Below are 15,816 nucleotides of genomic sequence, written 5' to 3'. Positions count from 1 at the left end.
GTACTTGGAGTATTTTCTTTTTATAGATGAATTGGGTGGTTTAATGTATGTAGTATTATGCATTAGTTGAAATCTCTCCAGTGTCTGCTGGAGTAACTATACTATAATGGTTTCTATACTATAATGGTTTCTATACTATAAATATTTATAAACCCAAAAAGGTATCTCAAATGTTCCTAGATATATTTGTTGATCAGGGGTTTGAATGTTTCCTGATTTCTATGTTGAGGATTGGAAGCTATGTTTCTGAATTCAGAACATATATATTTTTAAACTTCCAAACAACTGTGGATTTGGATAAATGTATATTCCGACATAAATGTATCGGGACTAGTGGATCTATGGTTTACAAATCCTCCCCATTTCTGCTATGGTGGTTAAAAAAATCACATGCTCAATGAGCCAGTTCAACAAACCTGGCTCACATCAAACGGCGAGAGTAACCAGAAAGCTAAGTGAAAACGGTTATCCGTCGCCACTTTTCACTGCCAGGATCAGCGAATTTGCATCTAGAAACATGACACGATGCATTATTATTCGTCTTTCGAAGTCTATTCAACGCAGTGACCTTCTCAGGGGAGGAACCAAAAAAAAAAAAAAAAGGAAAGAAAGTACTTCGTAAGTAACAAAGAAAAAGAAAAGAAAAAGGAATCCAACGGCGTTGAGAATCCAATCAGTTTATTGTTTTTGCCGGCAAATTCTCGGATTTGTGCTGTGGTGACTCATCTCCACCAGAAAATCTCTACGACCCACCCACAGAGAAATTTGCAGTGCTCGACGAAGTATGAATCACTCGTGTCATCAAATCCACACAACAACAGCATGTTGGCGCAGCGGAAGCGCGCCGGGCTCATAACCCGGAGGACCTTGGATCGAAACCAAGACATGCTACTTTGGCACTTCTTTTTTCATATTTTTTATCCTATGACCCCTGGCGGTTCCCTTTTTTCCCCCCCAAACCCATACCCCGAGAGCCTCTATTCGTAGTCAACGTTGCCGGGCTGGTAGAAGTTAGGTTTTCTTCCCGCAGTTTCTGTTCTTCATAGCAACTGTGCAATCCTGCGTTGATTCTCTTTATCTCGTATATGGTTTTTAATGGGAGGGACTATTTGGACATTATAGTCGACTATGAAGCCTCTCCTGAAGATTGTCCTTCACCATTCTTACCACTTCCTCCGCGATTCCCCAGCTAAGCTCATATCCCCGCCCCCCGGCCCCGTAAGCATGCACTACGGTCCGCTTTGGGGATGCAGTTTTCGGGAGTGTCTCGACTTCAAGTCGGAGACCTCTCTCTCGAGCTGGACGACGACCAACAATGTCCCGTATCACATCAAACTTCCCTTGAGCGTTTAATATGGCGGGATACAACTTGGCAGCTTTCTCGAGCAAAGTTTCTCGTATGCTTGCTATCGGTACAGAGCTCCAATCGTTTGGCTGCTTGGTTCCGCCCACTATAGTGCCACCCTCTAAGGGACGAGGGATAAGAAAGCTCCATCCGTCAGCATCTTGTCGCGTTATAGTCTTATCGCACGTGTTCGCGACGAGGCAAGTTTGTCCTGCATGAGAAGTTATTCTTGTGACTCCTGAATCTCGCGTTTCAGTAGAGTTGAATATACCGCGGATAATAAAGGTATTCGGGTCGCCAAATCCCATCCCACTACAATTAACAACCATAGCTACGTCATATCCATCGATCTCGAACGCCTCCTGCAAAGATGCCAACTCCATTCTCTTTATTTCGCCGCCATCAAGTCTATATCGTCGTAATAAGTGAGCTAGATATATTTCTGGATCAAGGGTATATGTTTCATATCTGGCTCCAAAGTCAACCCCAGGGGGCTTTTCATCATCATTGAGCACACGAAATCCATCTAGCTGGGTATATTCAGGGGGTAACGCCTTGTATACTGGTGCAACTTCGCCCGAGATATATTCAATGCCTTCCATGAATTTGATGCCATATTCAGGATGCTCCGACGCAAGCTTCTTAAACCGATCGCATGTTATCTTGGCAAGACCGGCTTCATATTTTAATTGGGGAGTAGTTGCCGGGATAGGTCGATAATGAGCACCTGCTGCTGTGCTTGGATAAGACGGGTGCGGGCCATCGGATGAAAAGTAGGACGCTACAAGAAGTATCTGATATTTAGAGGAAGGGAGTGTTTTCAGCAAAGTGAGCGCCGAGGAGAGACCAAGAACCCCCGCTCTGCATGAATGTTAGTTGATTGCCCCCCTACGAATGGAACTGGGGCCTGACAAAAGACCGTAGCCTCACCCGACGACGACTATAGTTTTCCTTTCTTGCCTTGCCATTCCGTATGCTCGGCAATAGATTCGGTTCGCTAGGCAGAGAGGAGGGAAACAAAATTTTAAACTATAATTGATCAACTATAACGAGAGAATTGATGCGGTTCACAAACGGTTCATACAGCCGTATCAGCCAGGAGTGAGTTGACATACGTTCCACGGTAATTCCGTAGCACTCAGTCAACTTGCGCCGATCCTCAGCAGCGGAGAGGGGATAACGAGCAAACAGTGCAAACGAACTCTAACCGGCTCGGTTAAAAGTCAGTCTCAACGGCATCATGACTACGACGTACGGAGTACACAACAAGATACCCATGAAACCAAACTAGGCTGGTGGGGCCTTTTAGGGCAATAAACCCTTTCCCCTGTGTGAACCTTTTTGCCTGTGAAGCCCTCCTTTTGGTCGTAAGTGCTTGCGCCCTTACCGCACGCAAGGACCATCATGTCCCACCATTCCAATGACAAAGGGGAACGCGAATGCCCGAGATGTTGGCTACTTTGTACTGTGGGTGACAAAATCACTAGCACTCTGCAATACAGCAGCTCCCTCCCCACGACTTGCGCTCTCACCCGGGTTGCCATGAGCACTGATGTTCTACCAGCAGCAATCGTGTCATCAGTCAGCATCATCACCCCTATGTCAATCCCGGGTTGCCAAGGCATGTACTGGGTGTTATAGTTAAAGCCTGCACCGAGAATCATGGGCTTTATATTGGCTCTACGTAGAGTTGATTCGGGAAGATAAGCCAGAATTGCTGATATCAGCCATTGAGGAGGCACCCAGATTGCCGATGTGCGCGAATGCTCCCTGTCCTTTCGAAGAATACCGCGAGACGTTGACCAATTTAATGGCCGAAACGAGACTTTGTTGGACTAATGGACTGTCTCCGTGGAAATGGTCTATTTATGTGATCATGTCTGTTGAAGTCTTCCCGTCACTCAATTCGGGGTTCAAGATCAGCTCCCATTGAGCATGGAGTTATCAAACATCCCAGCGGATATCCCCTCTGTCAGTATTAGCTTTTTCAAAGCTGTGAAATTATGCCTTCGATCCAAATATAGTGTCCTCACGTTCGCTGCCACGCTCCACATTAATTTAGGATTTGAGCATATTTATCGCCGGCAACAGCGCAGTTCTGCGATGACGCTATCAATTCTGGTTCAACACTAAAGAATGAAAAGCTCCAGTAAGGCCAGTGGACCATACCCTCTAGATGCCAGGAACCGGACTGGACAACTAAATATCATATCAAATCAACTTGTTCCTCGGCTACAAAACATGGGCCAGCCAATGTCAATCGTGACTGAGCTTAGCAGGAAATCCATGTCAAGTTGGAAGGTTTGCGGCGACTCGTCCGCATTACAGCACCTCTCGTCAAGGAGCCGCTACGGGATATCCTCTTCTAGCCGGACTGTAGCAAGCGTTTTTCCGCATTGCTAACCCGCTCCCTATCAACCAAAAGGAGACTGCGCAGTGTTCTGAACGGCGGTTAAATTTACATCTTTGGGAGAAGGCCCTCGATAGTTCGCCAGATATACTCCGTACTCAGGTGGAAGATCTTGCGCTTTGATTGGAAGTCCGTTAACTATTGAAAGGAGTATCAACAGACCAAGCCGGCTGAATCTATGGGAACCACCTGCAGGCACATATGCATGACCACTCGCACAAGGAACAACCCTGTGATCAAATGAGGCTAAAGCTTAATTAGCGCTGCCAAGTAATTTTCCGGCCAACCCTGCGGCTGAAAATAAGCGCCGGGGATCATCATGGGCCCAACCTTCTACTAAGGCAAAGCGCCAAGTCCCAAAGCAATCCCGACGAGCAAAGAGGATCATCACATTCTTCATCCTGGCACGATACTGAGGCTCGTTGATCGAATCATATGCACCAATTGTGGTTCCATACATAGAGGACTCATCGAATTCGTGAACGTGCTCCGTGTGGAGTACCTCATTCTCTGCATGCGTTTCATTCCTTTCTGCTATGCGCCGAGCTTCAAGTTAGTGCTCTGCGGAGAACGGCCCGGTGCCAGCACCTTCTTCCTCCTGTGCCGCCAGCCATGTTGAAACACCAATGGATAAGTACCCGTCATGTCGATCTAAGATGCCGTGGAAACGCCCAAACCAGTGCCTGCTATTTCGAGAACCAATGGCTATTTCTAGCTCGTCGTGTCGGCTCCAGAGCTCTTGTCTCAAGCTTCGGTGACTAGGGTGGATGATCTAGGTTGGGCCCTAGCGCTTCCAATGCGCGAAGGGATCCAGTGTTGACTCGAAGCCCTTCTGTATTCTCATCCAATGCTTTTGCCCGAGATCCACGGTTTCACCTAGCGCTCTTCGTGAATAGGCGCCTACTCATTCAACTCTTCCATGACATTCAAGAGGTAGGCGCTTCACAGGTTAGTGAAAGTCCTAAGTTTCAGATTCACAGCTTTTTTTTTCTTAAAAAAAATAATGCTTCAGGAAATATAAAATCTGGCTGCACTCTCCATCAAGTCTGTCATCCCAGATCATCATCGCCATTCCAAACAGCTCTTTCGATCAATATTATCTACTGTGCTTCAGACTACATTGCTCCCTTTTTCTTTTGTTGGTTTTACCTGCCCTCATTTTTCACTTCTATCAAGATGAGCAATACTTCGTTCGCCGTTTCTTCTCAGCAGGCTAACGTCCCTAACCCTTCGACCGTGCCGGCTGGTGAGCCACAACTTAACCATGACCTTTCATTGGAGCCAGGAGGTCTTTATGTTGTTTTATTCCGGATGGCAAAGCCAGGGCAGTATCATTGGAGCCTGGTCGTTGCCGCGAACGAGAGAACCGGAATGATGTACCACAATACCAATCTCGGGGGCGGGCCTTTTCGCTTCGAAGCTCGTTGGCATCCACACTTGCTCAATTCAACACACTTTTTGACCGCAATCAAAATTTCGAATCTCACTGCCTTCGAAAGAGAACTTCACTTAGCTTTTGTGGGCGTGCTCGAGCAAATCCCTATCCAAGGCAAAACCTGCCGAACCTGGTTGAAGGAGGCGATTTATGTTACTGCAGATCAAGGTTACACCGGATTCCAACCGGATCGCAATCACGTTGAGGTACTGGAGGACGAAGGGTTGTTTTTTGCTGGTCAGGCGTCTAATGGACAACGCTCAGTTGTTACAAGCCAGGTTTTTAATAAATAAGTGCCAACGCCTTGGGTCCTACGGGTCTGCTTCTCGGTCGGGTTTATTTCTAGAGCAGAAGAGAATGAAAGGAGATGCAATGATGTGGAGTAAGGGTTTCCTAGCAGTCAAGATTTGAAAGATTATCATATGCTCATGTTTTGTTAGCTAATCACATCCTGGATCGCCTTCTGCCACTTGGAGAACAGAGAAATTAGCATCTGGTACCCCAAGGACAGTTACTGGGGACTTATGAGAAGCCCGATTGATATTCAGGATGTTGGACAAGCTGTCATTGTTTGGAAGTTGGAGTTCTTCGGCTTTTTGAGTTGAGTTATTTGTTTTTTGACTCTTACTATGACTGCCTATTAACTATGTGTTATATGGGGGGAGGTTTTTTTTTGTGTGGCTATAACTACATATTTTGAAGCAACTTGACTCTATATAGAGAGAGCATGGAATTTTCAGTTAATAGTAAGTATAGAGTAACCAGCTTAACGTTGACTAGTTATACCGTGCTCTCTATGTCCTCTCACAAATTAACTCAAGAGCTAGTTATTGCTGGCGCATCATTATAGGTAGTTTAACTAAATACTCCATACTCTGTAGTTTGTTAGCATTGGCTCTCGATACAAAGTACAGAGTAGTTAACAACTCTATGTTCTGTATTAACCAGTCCCAGAATACTTTTGACCTTCGCATGAATCTTGCCAGGGCTTCTTTTCATATTGCTTGAGATCCCAGAGGTTCAATCTTGGGAACCAAAACTCTTGGCTGAGCTAAGAATAGGTGGGTTACTAGGTTAACTCAGTTAACTAACTATGCACTCCGTACTTAGTTGACTATGTATGGCAAAAATTACTTTGTATGGAGTCCTCTGTTAACAAAACAGAAAACTCTGGAGCAACCCTCCTTTTTGCAGTGCCTTCAAATAACCTGGAGCTACCTCACATGAGTTAACTAGCTACATAACTATTTGCGCCTTCCAGAACATACAGTTCAGTATGGAAAAGTTACAAAGAGGTGTGTGAGTATGTATGATCCAATTACCCAATTTTAGGCCAGGGATGTGGCGGCTATTTCTTTGACAAATAGGCGGAGAGTTCATCTCACAAACCACGCTCGCGGATGTGGGACTCTACAGCGTTGTCAACTAGTTAGTTCACTCTTAGTTAGTTAACTAAATATAAGGCTACATGGTGCATTTGTGTTGACAACCCTCCACTCTGTTCTTATGTAGCAGGCTTGTTGGCGTTTAACTTGTGTGGAAGAAATATAAGGCTGCCAAACCCACACCTCTTCATCAGAGTTATCACCATTTTTCCTCCTAAGCTCTTCCTAAAATCCCCATCTACATCACGATGAATAAATTTGGACAAGAATATCAGGCAGGCCTGAAGAAAGTCGAATCTGCGCAATTATCTGCCATTGAGATTCTCGCACTACGTTCGTTCCTCCTTTGGGCTGCTGAGCCTAATGATGCAGGCCGATATGTGCTTCGGCGATTATCCGAAAACCCGCAGTGCACCTTGGAGGAGACACTTCGCTCGATCCGAAAGGACTGGTTGACATTGGCAAATAAAAGTGAGATGTGCCTATCCTTCAACTTGATCTCATCGGGCTACGTATTCATATAGTGTGGTAGTGTGTCGCGATGACCAAGTACCTCCACAGATTGAAGCCGGTCTCAGGGAGCGAGATGGGCATCGTTGCTGTATTACAGGATCAACCGTCGATGTTAAGCCTATATATATACTCGCTCCATCGCTCGTGAACGATAGCGACCTGTGCCCTGGGGTATGCTCAACAGCTTTCTTAAGTAACTGTGTTCGGAGTTCGTCGTGTTTCGCTTAACGATTATTAGGGATATTTGCGACCGATGCTGGAGGCGCTCCTAACTCGCGAGAGAGTTGAGGAGATTTTTAGTTTACTCGAGACGCGTAATCAGAAGAATGAGCTGAAAAACCTCTGGCTAATGTCTCGGCCAGTACGGGCTTCTTTTCGTTATGGACAATTCAGAATTAAGAAGTCAATTTATCTAGAAATGCCAGACCATACTTTCAGAGACGAGCGCCACGGTGGGGTAAAGTTGCCCGAAAACGTTCGAATTGATATGTAGGATGCTAAATCTATGGGTTACAGTGGTGGGTTGAAGCCGTCTCACCTCGAAATATATTACCCGAGTCTTTGGATGGGCATGAGTCGTTCTATAAAATCCCGTCGACACCGAATCCGGATACTCATCCGCTTCCAGTGAATGTGCTGTTAAACGCCCATATTATTATTACCAGAGCTTTGCATTTCCATGTTATAGAGGAGCACATGCGACTGGGTTGGCCTGAGTGGACCGGTCAGTCATCCCTTCAATCATGCTATTATGCGTCGACTAACATGATCATAGAGCCTAGAACACTTGGACAAACGGGGAGATTTTTGCTTCGAGGATTTTTGCGCGTTCTGCCCAACTTTGCCCGGATACCCCTTTATAAGCTGATCGTTCGACTGGTTGAGTACTTTGATCCTATCCAAAGGAGATGCTCCATCAAATGTCTCCCACTGGGTCTATGCCTCAAGGTGTCCCGCCAGTACACAGAAAACGAGGCGAACGCCTTACTATTAGTGGAGAAGTATACGACAATAAATGCACCTAAATTGATTGACTCTGTCGTGATAGATGACAAATCAGGGTTCATCCTGATGACAAGGATTTTTGGGCATCCATTGAACGGCGTACATTACCGAACAACATTCGAAGAGCGGGAGCAGATAGGAAAAGACCTGGCCGGTTGGATCGAACAGCTACGACGGATTCCAAACAACACAAACCATCTCATCGCGAACACTTTGGGTGGTCCAATTTGTGACCATCGACACGGGCAAGATGACAACTCTTGGGGTCCATATAACTCAGTGGCCGACTTCACGGACCGGCTCGTTCGAGATGTCGTCGATATCGACAAACGTAAACACGAGCGTCCAATTTCCCTCCTATATGAGAAGAAACATGAGGTTGTATTCACGCATTCCGACCTCCACATGTCGAACATTATTATTCGGTCTGGCCGACTACATGGCCTTATCGATTTCGAAAACGCGGGGTTTAAGCCGGAGTATTGGGAATTCACTCGAGCTTTGTGGCCGTATGGGAGCCAAAACGAGAAGGAATATATATATCACAGCACATTTGGTGATAAGTACGAGGAGGAATTGGAAGCAGAAGTGTTCATTTTGCTAAATGCGCCATTTGTTTTGTGATAGTATAGGGGATATATACAGGAGTGGCTTGTTCTGTTATTCACTGATCTATATGTAGTTATTGCTGTCTCTCGATCTTCCAATTTCATATTACTGGGGCTGTAATTTTGGAAACAGAAACCTCTGGAAGTCCAGCTTCAATCTTGAGCTCAGACCTGTTATGGGTGAGGTGGCTGACAACTTTGAAACGGAATTAATTCATTATCACTGCAGATTTCCCAGAGATGCTCCATCAAAATTGCCGTCACAGGATGGAGACTCAGATCAACTCCACCAGACTGCTTAAAGAGTCCATCTTTTCATTTTGTGGGGTGCAAATTGATGCGTCACAAATGAAATAAACCAAGTTCTGAAGCAAGGGATTCTCCTATGTAACGGCTAGATTGAAGGTATATTATTCCAAGTGATGAATCTGATCCTTTCAGGAAAAGATTGATTGGGACGGATGTGCTTTAACGCTTGAGATGGCCCAGTGAAGCCATGCACTCAACTCTAACAACGAAAGTTGTCTAGTTAAATATTGCCAAGTGGGTAGATAGTGGGCCACCGCAGATGCAAACCGGGGGCATTCTCGAACTTCCAAGTTGCCGTTGGAAGTTGAGCGGGAACTCAATCTTCTTTAGAAAGCCATACCCTGCATTCCGGCATGGGGGGGAAGGAATTCGGAGAGTCCCTTTTTCTTCTGGATGATAATCATACTGCGCAATCTTGTGGAGACATTGGTATCCCATAATCATATCTGATCCAATGTATGCACATACCTCACGGTTGAATTACACACAGAAGATCGGTTCCTGGGAGTAGATAAACCCAGTCTGAATTCTATATGTAGAATCAATGTGCGGCTGCCGTGCAGGACACAGAGCTGCATCCCAAGCCACACTCCGCTGTGTGCAGTTCTCCCTCTATCCCCTATCCTCTTTTCTCATTTTTTCCCTTTATTCATCTGCAGTTTGATTACACGCACGTGATAAACGTAATGGCCCTGACCTGAACCTTGGGTTGCCAGTGTTTATCAGAACCTCTGACCTGACTCTCCTTTCCTCCATCTTCCTTCCAACGCGTGCTTTTCGCGTCCTCCAGAGGCCCTTGATGCCACTCTCTTAGCTCTGCTTTGCTCCAGTCCCTTCTTTTCCTTTAAGCATATTGCCTTGTTCCTTCTCATCCCATAGCCTGTCTACCAGGGAGGGGAAAAGGGCCTGTGCCAAGAGCAGAGCTACAAAATAAAGCCTTCCGGAACGTCAGAAGCATCCATTGTTTGTCATCATGGCTCACATAAGGGTTCGTGTTCTGATGTCTGTGATTGTTGCAACGATCACCACCTTATTCTTCTTCTTCTGGGGTACTCATCGGTATGACAACACCATCCTCATCAAGGTTGATTCTCCAGTGAACCGAGTGGCTTCCACCAGTTCCATCCACTCGCAATCAGATATCCCCAACAAAACTCCTGACGAATTGTGTCACACCGACAAATCAGTTGCCCCAGCAGTGGCCCTGGGAGAATGGCTCATTCGCAAGAACTATACCCGCGTTTACATGCGTCCCAACTTTCACCCCGCAACCACGAAATTCAATTCACTGGAGCCCATCGAGGGAAAGGTCCTTCCACCGTTTCACGCTCTTGAGCGTGGACTAAAGGTGTCCAACGAGACCGACCCTTGGCCGTGTCCACCGATCGTGGATGTCAACGTCGCCACAGACCTGCCTATCGAAAGTACAAGCCAGCTCCTGTTTGGCCTCGCAACAACCGTTGAGAGGCTGGACAGCCTCTTGCCATCCCTATTATATTCCTATGGAAATACCAAGGCTACTCTCCTCGTTCTTGTGCCTGACAACCGACATGACCTTGACTTCCAGGAGGCTTATTTCCGGACCCGTGGCCTCGACCTCAGATTGAAGCCTTCTCCGCTGGAGTTCAATGCTCGTTATTTCGGCTTGGTTGGTGCTTTGAGGGAATTTATTGATGAAGAGCGACCAGACACGAAATGGGTCAGCTTTGTCGATGATGATACGTTCTTCCCTTTCCTGCCGAGAATTGCAGAGAAGCTCGCAACGCTGGACGCCTCTAAGAAACACTACATCGGTGGTTTGTCTGAAGCAAGTTGGCAGGTCAAAACCTTTGGGCACATTGCATTCGGTGGAGCCGGGGTATTTATCTCAAAAGGATTGTTGGACGCTCTCCAACCAGTGTACCAGATATGCCAAGATTTTGGTGAACGACATGGAGACCAAAAACTAGCGCAATGCATTGAGAAATTTGGGAAAACAAAGCTCACGGCTTGGGATTCACTGTACCAAATGGACATGACCGGGAAGCCCGACGGAATTTTTGAATCCGGGAAAGAAATCAACTCCATACATCACTGGAACACCTGGTTTAAAACGGATGTTGCCAAAATGAGCGCTGTAGCTATAGCTGCAGGACGCCATTCCGTGCTGCGACGCTGGCAGTTTGACGAGACAGTCGAACAAGGCGACAATGGAGTTGAGAAGCGGAGCTTCTGGGTATTGACTAATGGCTACTCCATTGTCCGATACACTATGGATGCCAGCATCTCCGCCAGCGCAATAAATTTCGACCACACCGAAAAGACATGGAACGAGGATCCAAAGGGCTATGAGAAAAGACTGGGACCGCTGAGACTTAAAGACCAGCCTGGAATCAGAAAGGATCGATGGATGCTATCAGACTCCGTTGTTGTCGGCAACAATGTCCATCAGACCTACATCTGCAAGGACTGGGAGGGCCACAGCGTTGTCGAGCTTGTCTGGCTCGGGAATCAGGGCTGGCTTCGACCAGATAACGCCTATCACTTTTGAGCCGATAAATCTCCAAACGTGATATGTGATTTCTAGTTTCAGACACGGCGAGAGGAGGATCTCATAAGAATGTTTTGCAATGTGCCCTCGTTCAAAGGATATGTAATTCACTGTTCCTACGTCCCTTCTTCATGCCTAGAGCGATAAGCCCCCATTTCCAAGGAGTTTTTAGACGGACAGGGTATGAGGGAAAAGGCATGGCGTTTGGGAAGAGAGGAACGAGCGATCTTCGGCGTTGATAAGGGATTTCTGCGAACCAAAGAGGGTTTTATTCAAGAATTTCATAAAATATGGATGGGAAGGCCAGATTGTGTGTACAACCATGTATGTAAAATAGGACGAAAAGTGAATAACAAGGCCATCCCATATCAATTGACCAGTGCTTGATTTGTACTCTGTCCGGAGTAGAGGTGGAAGAAAGGGCAAGGTTGAACAACTCCGTGCAGAGACTGCGGATCACAAGGGCACCGGGTTCGGGGGACACAGGTTTATGCAATTTAACGCCAAGCCGCCGCCTCGTCACCCGTGAGTATGGTGGGTGGCAGCGCCGAAATTGAACGAGTTCCAGACCGAGCGCCTGACGGAAACCTAACAGACACCATTATCAAGCTTCCAGGAACTGCAGAGGACATCGTGCTCTTCTGACATGACCCTGATTTTTAGAGGGATTTTAATAGTTCACTCACTTGCGATATATTAACTGATATCCTGTTGCTTCTCTACAAACGCCTGGAATCACAGCACAACTGATGACCAAAGATCGTAGCTGAAGGCCCTTCCTCTTCTTCTGTCAACCTTGTTACGCGAAACTTGCTGAACGAAATTCATACCCTCATCCGCTCTGTCGAGGCTCTCCCAGATGTCCTCCCTCGAAGCCTGGGCCCTTCCCCACCTCGCAAAACTCCTGCCGCTGGACAATGAGTCGTTAAAACAGATAATCACGTACACCGCCAGTTTGTCGAAAGCAGAGAGTGCAGAGCACTTACGAAATTTGCTGGACGATTCGGCCGCGTCTTTGGAGTTTATCGCGGGGTTTAATTTCAGGAGAGGTAACGGGGGTGGTGGTGTACAGGCGCAATCACAGGCACCAGCTACTAGAGGCGGGAGATCTGTAGGGAATAATAATACTGGCTCGGGCGCGAGGCGGAATCAAAGGCAGAAAGAATCGATACATACCCCGACCGCGATTAGAAGGCCGGAGGGATACGGCGATGTGAGCGGAGGATACGTGAAGTCACGGAAGGAGGAGGATTATATTCCTGGCGCTTCGTCGCAGGAGCACATACCTTCATCTTCGGCGGATGCATCGCGAAACGAAAGCCCAGCGAGAAGAAGGCCTGGAAAGCCGCCTCCGTCAGCATCTGGTCCGTTGATATCAGAGTATTTACCGAATGTTAGATCGAAGAAGGCAAAGACACCCGGGACTACTACACCCTCTCGCGGGGGCGGTCAGACTCAGTCTGGAGGGGCAACGCCGACGACAACGACGACGAATAACATCGCCGATCTCACTTCTGCGATCGCAGCGCTCGAAGTCTCTACAAACCCAAAGGAACGCAAGCGGAGAAAATGTAATTGCAACGCGAGTCTCCATCCGCTCTTCACTCCAGCGCCAAATTGTCTCTCCTGTGGAAAAATAACATGCGCACTAGAAGGGCTACAACCATGCTCGTTTTGTGGAACGCCGCTGCTATCTACGACCGAGATACAGGACATGATTCGAGAATTACGCGCCGAACGCGGCAACGAGAAGATGCGCGCACACAACGAGAGCGTGCATCGTGCTTCCGGCCCGGCACCGGCGTTTGCCACGAGCAGCGATAGCAAATTGGAGGCAGCCAAGGCCCATCGCGACAAGTTACTCTCTTTCCAAGCCCAAAATGCACAGCGAACGAGGATCGTGGATGAAGCCGCGGACTTCGATATACCTACCAGTTCGTCAACGCAGTGGATGACGCCGGCGCAGCGCGCATTGGCGTTGAAAAAACAGCAACGGTTGATGCGGGAGATGGAGGAGCGGAATCGACCGGAGTGGGAGAGGAGGAATATGGTTATGAGTTTGGATATTAAGAAAGGCAAAGTTGTGCGGACGTTTGAGCGGGAAGAAGAGTCTCAAACGCCGGATAATGAGTCCGAGGATGAGGATGAGGAAGTTGACCAGACAGTGGGCGCTGGTGGACTGTCTGGTGCGGATAAAGAAGGCGTATTTGCGCGGAATCCGCTGCTTAAAGGGGCTGGGTTAGTTAGGCCGGTGTGGAAGGCTGCTGGGTCTGTGGGAGGAGACAGTGGTATTCAGACGAGGAGGAGAAAGCAGAGACAGACGTGGAGGCGTGTGCAGGATGATGACGACGATAATGAGCGGTGGATTCTCGATGGAGGATTGCACGGCCATGCTCACGAGGACGACGTTGGGCGGTGTAATGCTCTTGTCACATAACATCATCATACCCAATGTAGTACTATACGAACTCACGAAAGTTTGTTGTATCATCCAATGTCGGCAGGTTTAGACTTTGTGCTGAGCAGTGGGAATTGCAGATGATATCATTTCATCCAAGCGTCGTTAACCATTATATCCAGCGTTTTAGATGTAGAAAAAATAGCCCCAGTGGCCGAGAACTATATAATCCTTTCCCTCGACAGCTTCTCCCTCCGCAATCTTTTCTCCCTATCGTCGCTTATAGCCGCACCCATATTATACAAGAATATCGAGGTGAAAATGAGCGCCACCAAACCCAAGAAGAAAGCAACTATTACAATCGAGAAGATAACGAAACCGTACGTCGCATTCACAAAATCCGTGTTATCCTGAAGGCCCGGAACATCCATTGCCACCTGCATGGCAGACAGCACAAGCGAGAAATACACAAAAACCACTAGTATCCAGCCAAAATTGCGCTCGAAGAAGACCGTGTAGCGGTTGTATCCGTACAAGTAGCCGCGGATAAAGTGCGTGAAGAAGAACCGGACGCGGTAGATGGAGTTTATGCGGTTAAGGCGAAGTTCACCGAAGTGATATCGTTTATTGACGGTGTCGAGAGCGTTGATGTTGATGTGCTTGAATACATCGTCGACAAAAGATTTCCACCAGGTCCAGGCGAGGTTGGAAGGGAGGAGCTGGTGGTCTTGCGCGACTTTCAGATCTATAGGGGAGCAGATGAGCCATATATAGGAAACTAGGAGGCCCGATGCGGACTCGTGGAGCTCTTTGGACGAACAGAGATGTTTCGTCCAGAAATCGTGGTTAAGTAGGTAAGATGGAAGAGGCTTCACAAGAAGATGGTTTGAGAATTTGAGGAGGTGGAGGTCGGATTGTTCTGTAGGGATGATCTCGAGGCCCATCATCCGCTGGCGGTGTAACGGACGAGCATTGATGGGACGCCCAGCCATCCAGAGAATATTGTGAATCCTGTTGAGACGGGAAAGATCCAAGTCTCGTTGGAGATAGCTGGCTACGTCGGTTTCGGTGAGGAATGCATCGTGGAGCCGTGTCCGTGAAATCGTCGGGAGTGAGCTCATGACTTCTGAAAGAACTGCAAGGTCGCTGGGCACGGCTTCACGCGAGAAAGGGGGTTTAAGAGGTGGCTCCTCGACGACTACGGATTTCACCGAGCCGGTGGGCTGAGAAAGAGCCTCCATCTGGGATAATTGGTACGGTCTTCGACAATCGGGGCTCCTTTCGCAATGCGGAAGAAATTAGAGCCCTACAGAGCAGTTATGTATATAATACCAGAACTCAAAAGTAGGAAGACGATGGTATGATCTGTGTGCTGGGGAAACAGCTAGTTAACTATAGAGTCAACTAGATAACCGCACATGAATGTGCGAACATGACGCCGTGCTTGACGACCAGAAAAGCTCCAGTCCCTGGAGCTTGCCCGTCGGCTATTTATGCCTTGCGGCTGGGGATGGACCTTGATCACGGCCGGCCAGCTCTTGGCGCATTCAGATGGAGTCCAACTAGTCAACAAACTAAACAGCCCAGCGAGTCAAGTTTGCCCAACGGCGGATCAGCTGGAGCCGCTGTTGGCTGCCACGATCAGACCAGGTCATCGCGTAACAAGGCCCAGCGCCTAAGACCAGGTGACCCTTCCGAGAGACACAATCGACACAGATCAATCAAATAGCGTGAGACGCGATGAAAACGAGGAGCAGAGATCAGAGAGCGGACAGGGCAATGTCGATTGTCAGAATACTCCATACTCCGTACATAAAGAGGTATGAAGCAGCGAGGTGACTCTGTAGAGTCCGTGGCTCTCCTTATCCTTAGCCCGTT

The 15,816-nt window shown here is 47.7% G+C and overlaps 7 protein-coding genes and 1 non-coding gene across 8 annotated transcripts; 5 read left to right on the top strand and 3 right to left on the bottom strand.

Moving 5' to 3' along the window:
- Positions 1-819: 819 nt before the first annotated feature.
- Positions 820-891, top strand: CIMG_15042. Its single transcript has one exon. It is a non-coding gene; the product is annotated as a tRNA-Met (tRNA).
- Positions 892-1,079: 188 nt separating this feature from the next.
- On the bottom strand, positions 1,080-2,434 carry CIMG_05837 (FAD dependent oxidoreductase superfamily protein). The gene is made up of 3 exons (XM_001241940.2): positions 2,276-2,434; positions 1,617-2,206; positions 1,080-1,556 (listed from the first exon to the last, which is right to left on the bottom strand). Exons 1-3 carry the CDS (start codon positions 2,311-2,313, stop codon positions 1,117-1,119), a joined length of 1,068 nt encoding a protein of 355 aa, XP_001241941.2. The 5' UTR covers positions 2,314-2,434; the 3' UTR covers positions 1,080-1,116.
- Positions 2,435-4,008: 1,574 nt separating this feature from the next.
- On the bottom strand, positions 4,009-4,400 carry CIMG_05836 (uncharacterized protein; the record flags this gene model as incomplete). The annotated part of the gene is made up of 2 exons (XM_001241939.2): positions 4,009-4,289; positions 4,394-4,400. 2 exons carry the CDS (start codon positions 4,398-4,400, stop codon positions 4,009-4,011), a joined length of 288 nt encoding a protein of 95 aa, XP_001241940.2.
- A 506-nt stretch (positions 4,401-4,906) lies between these two features.
- On the top strand, positions 4,907-5,619 carry CIMG_12993 (uncharacterized protein). The gene has a single exon (XM_001241938.2). The coding sequence runs from the start codon at positions 4,932-4,934 to the stop codon at positions 5,481-5,483; it is 552 nt and encodes a 183-aa protein (XP_001241939.1). The 5' UTR covers positions 4,907-4,931; the 3' UTR covers positions 5,484-5,619.
- A 1,204-nt stretch (positions 5,620-6,823) lies between these two features.
- CIMG_05834 (uncharacterized protein) lies at positions 6,824-8,717 on the top strand (the record flags this gene model as incomplete). The annotated part of the gene is made up of 5 exons (XM_001241937.2): positions 6,824-7,046; positions 7,108-7,259; positions 7,327-7,545; positions 7,605-7,812; positions 7,864-8,717. 5 exons carry the CDS (start codon positions 6,824-6,826, stop codon positions 8,715-8,717), a joined length of 1,656 nt encoding a protein of 551 aa, XP_001241938.2.
- An 800-nt stretch (positions 8,718-9,517) lies between these two features.
- Positions 9,518-12,254, top strand: CIMG_05833 (uncharacterized protein). Its single transcript, XM_001241936.2, has one exon. It carries the CDS (start codon positions 9,984-9,986, stop codon positions 11,538-11,540), a length of 1,557 nt encoding a protein of 518 aa, XP_001241937.1. The 5' UTR covers positions 9,518-9,983; the 3' UTR covers positions 11,541-12,254.
- A 57-nt stretch (positions 12,255-12,311) lies between these two features.
- On the top strand, positions 12,312-14,092 carry CIMG_05832 (C2HC5 finger protein). The gene has a single exon (XM_001241935.2). The coding sequence runs from the start codon at positions 12,400-12,402 to the stop codon at positions 13,975-13,977; it is 1,578 nt and encodes a 525-aa protein (XP_001241936.1). The 5' UTR covers positions 12,312-12,399; the 3' UTR covers positions 13,978-14,092.
- On the bottom strand, positions 14,081-15,737 carry CIMG_05831 (uncharacterized protein). Its single transcript, XM_001241934.2, has one exon. The coding sequence runs from the start codon at positions 15,177-15,179 to the stop codon at positions 14,160-14,162; it is 1,020 nt and encodes a 339-aa protein (XP_001241935.2). The 5' UTR covers positions 15,180-15,737; the 3' UTR covers positions 14,081-14,159.
- Between the last annotated feature and the right edge of the window lie 79 nt (positions 15,738-15,816).

The sequence above is a fragment of the Coccidioides immitis genome (genome assembly GCF_000149335.2).
Source record: "Coccidioides immitis RS genomic scaffold supercont3.2, whole genome shotgun sequence".
In the NCBI taxonomy this organism is placed as follows: Eukaryota; Fungi; Ascomycota; class Eurotiomycetes; order Onygenales; family Onygenaceae; genus Coccidioides; species Coccidioides immitis.
The sequence above is the reverse complement of the archived record's forward strand: the minus strand, read 5'-3'. Positions and strand labels throughout refer to the sequence as shown.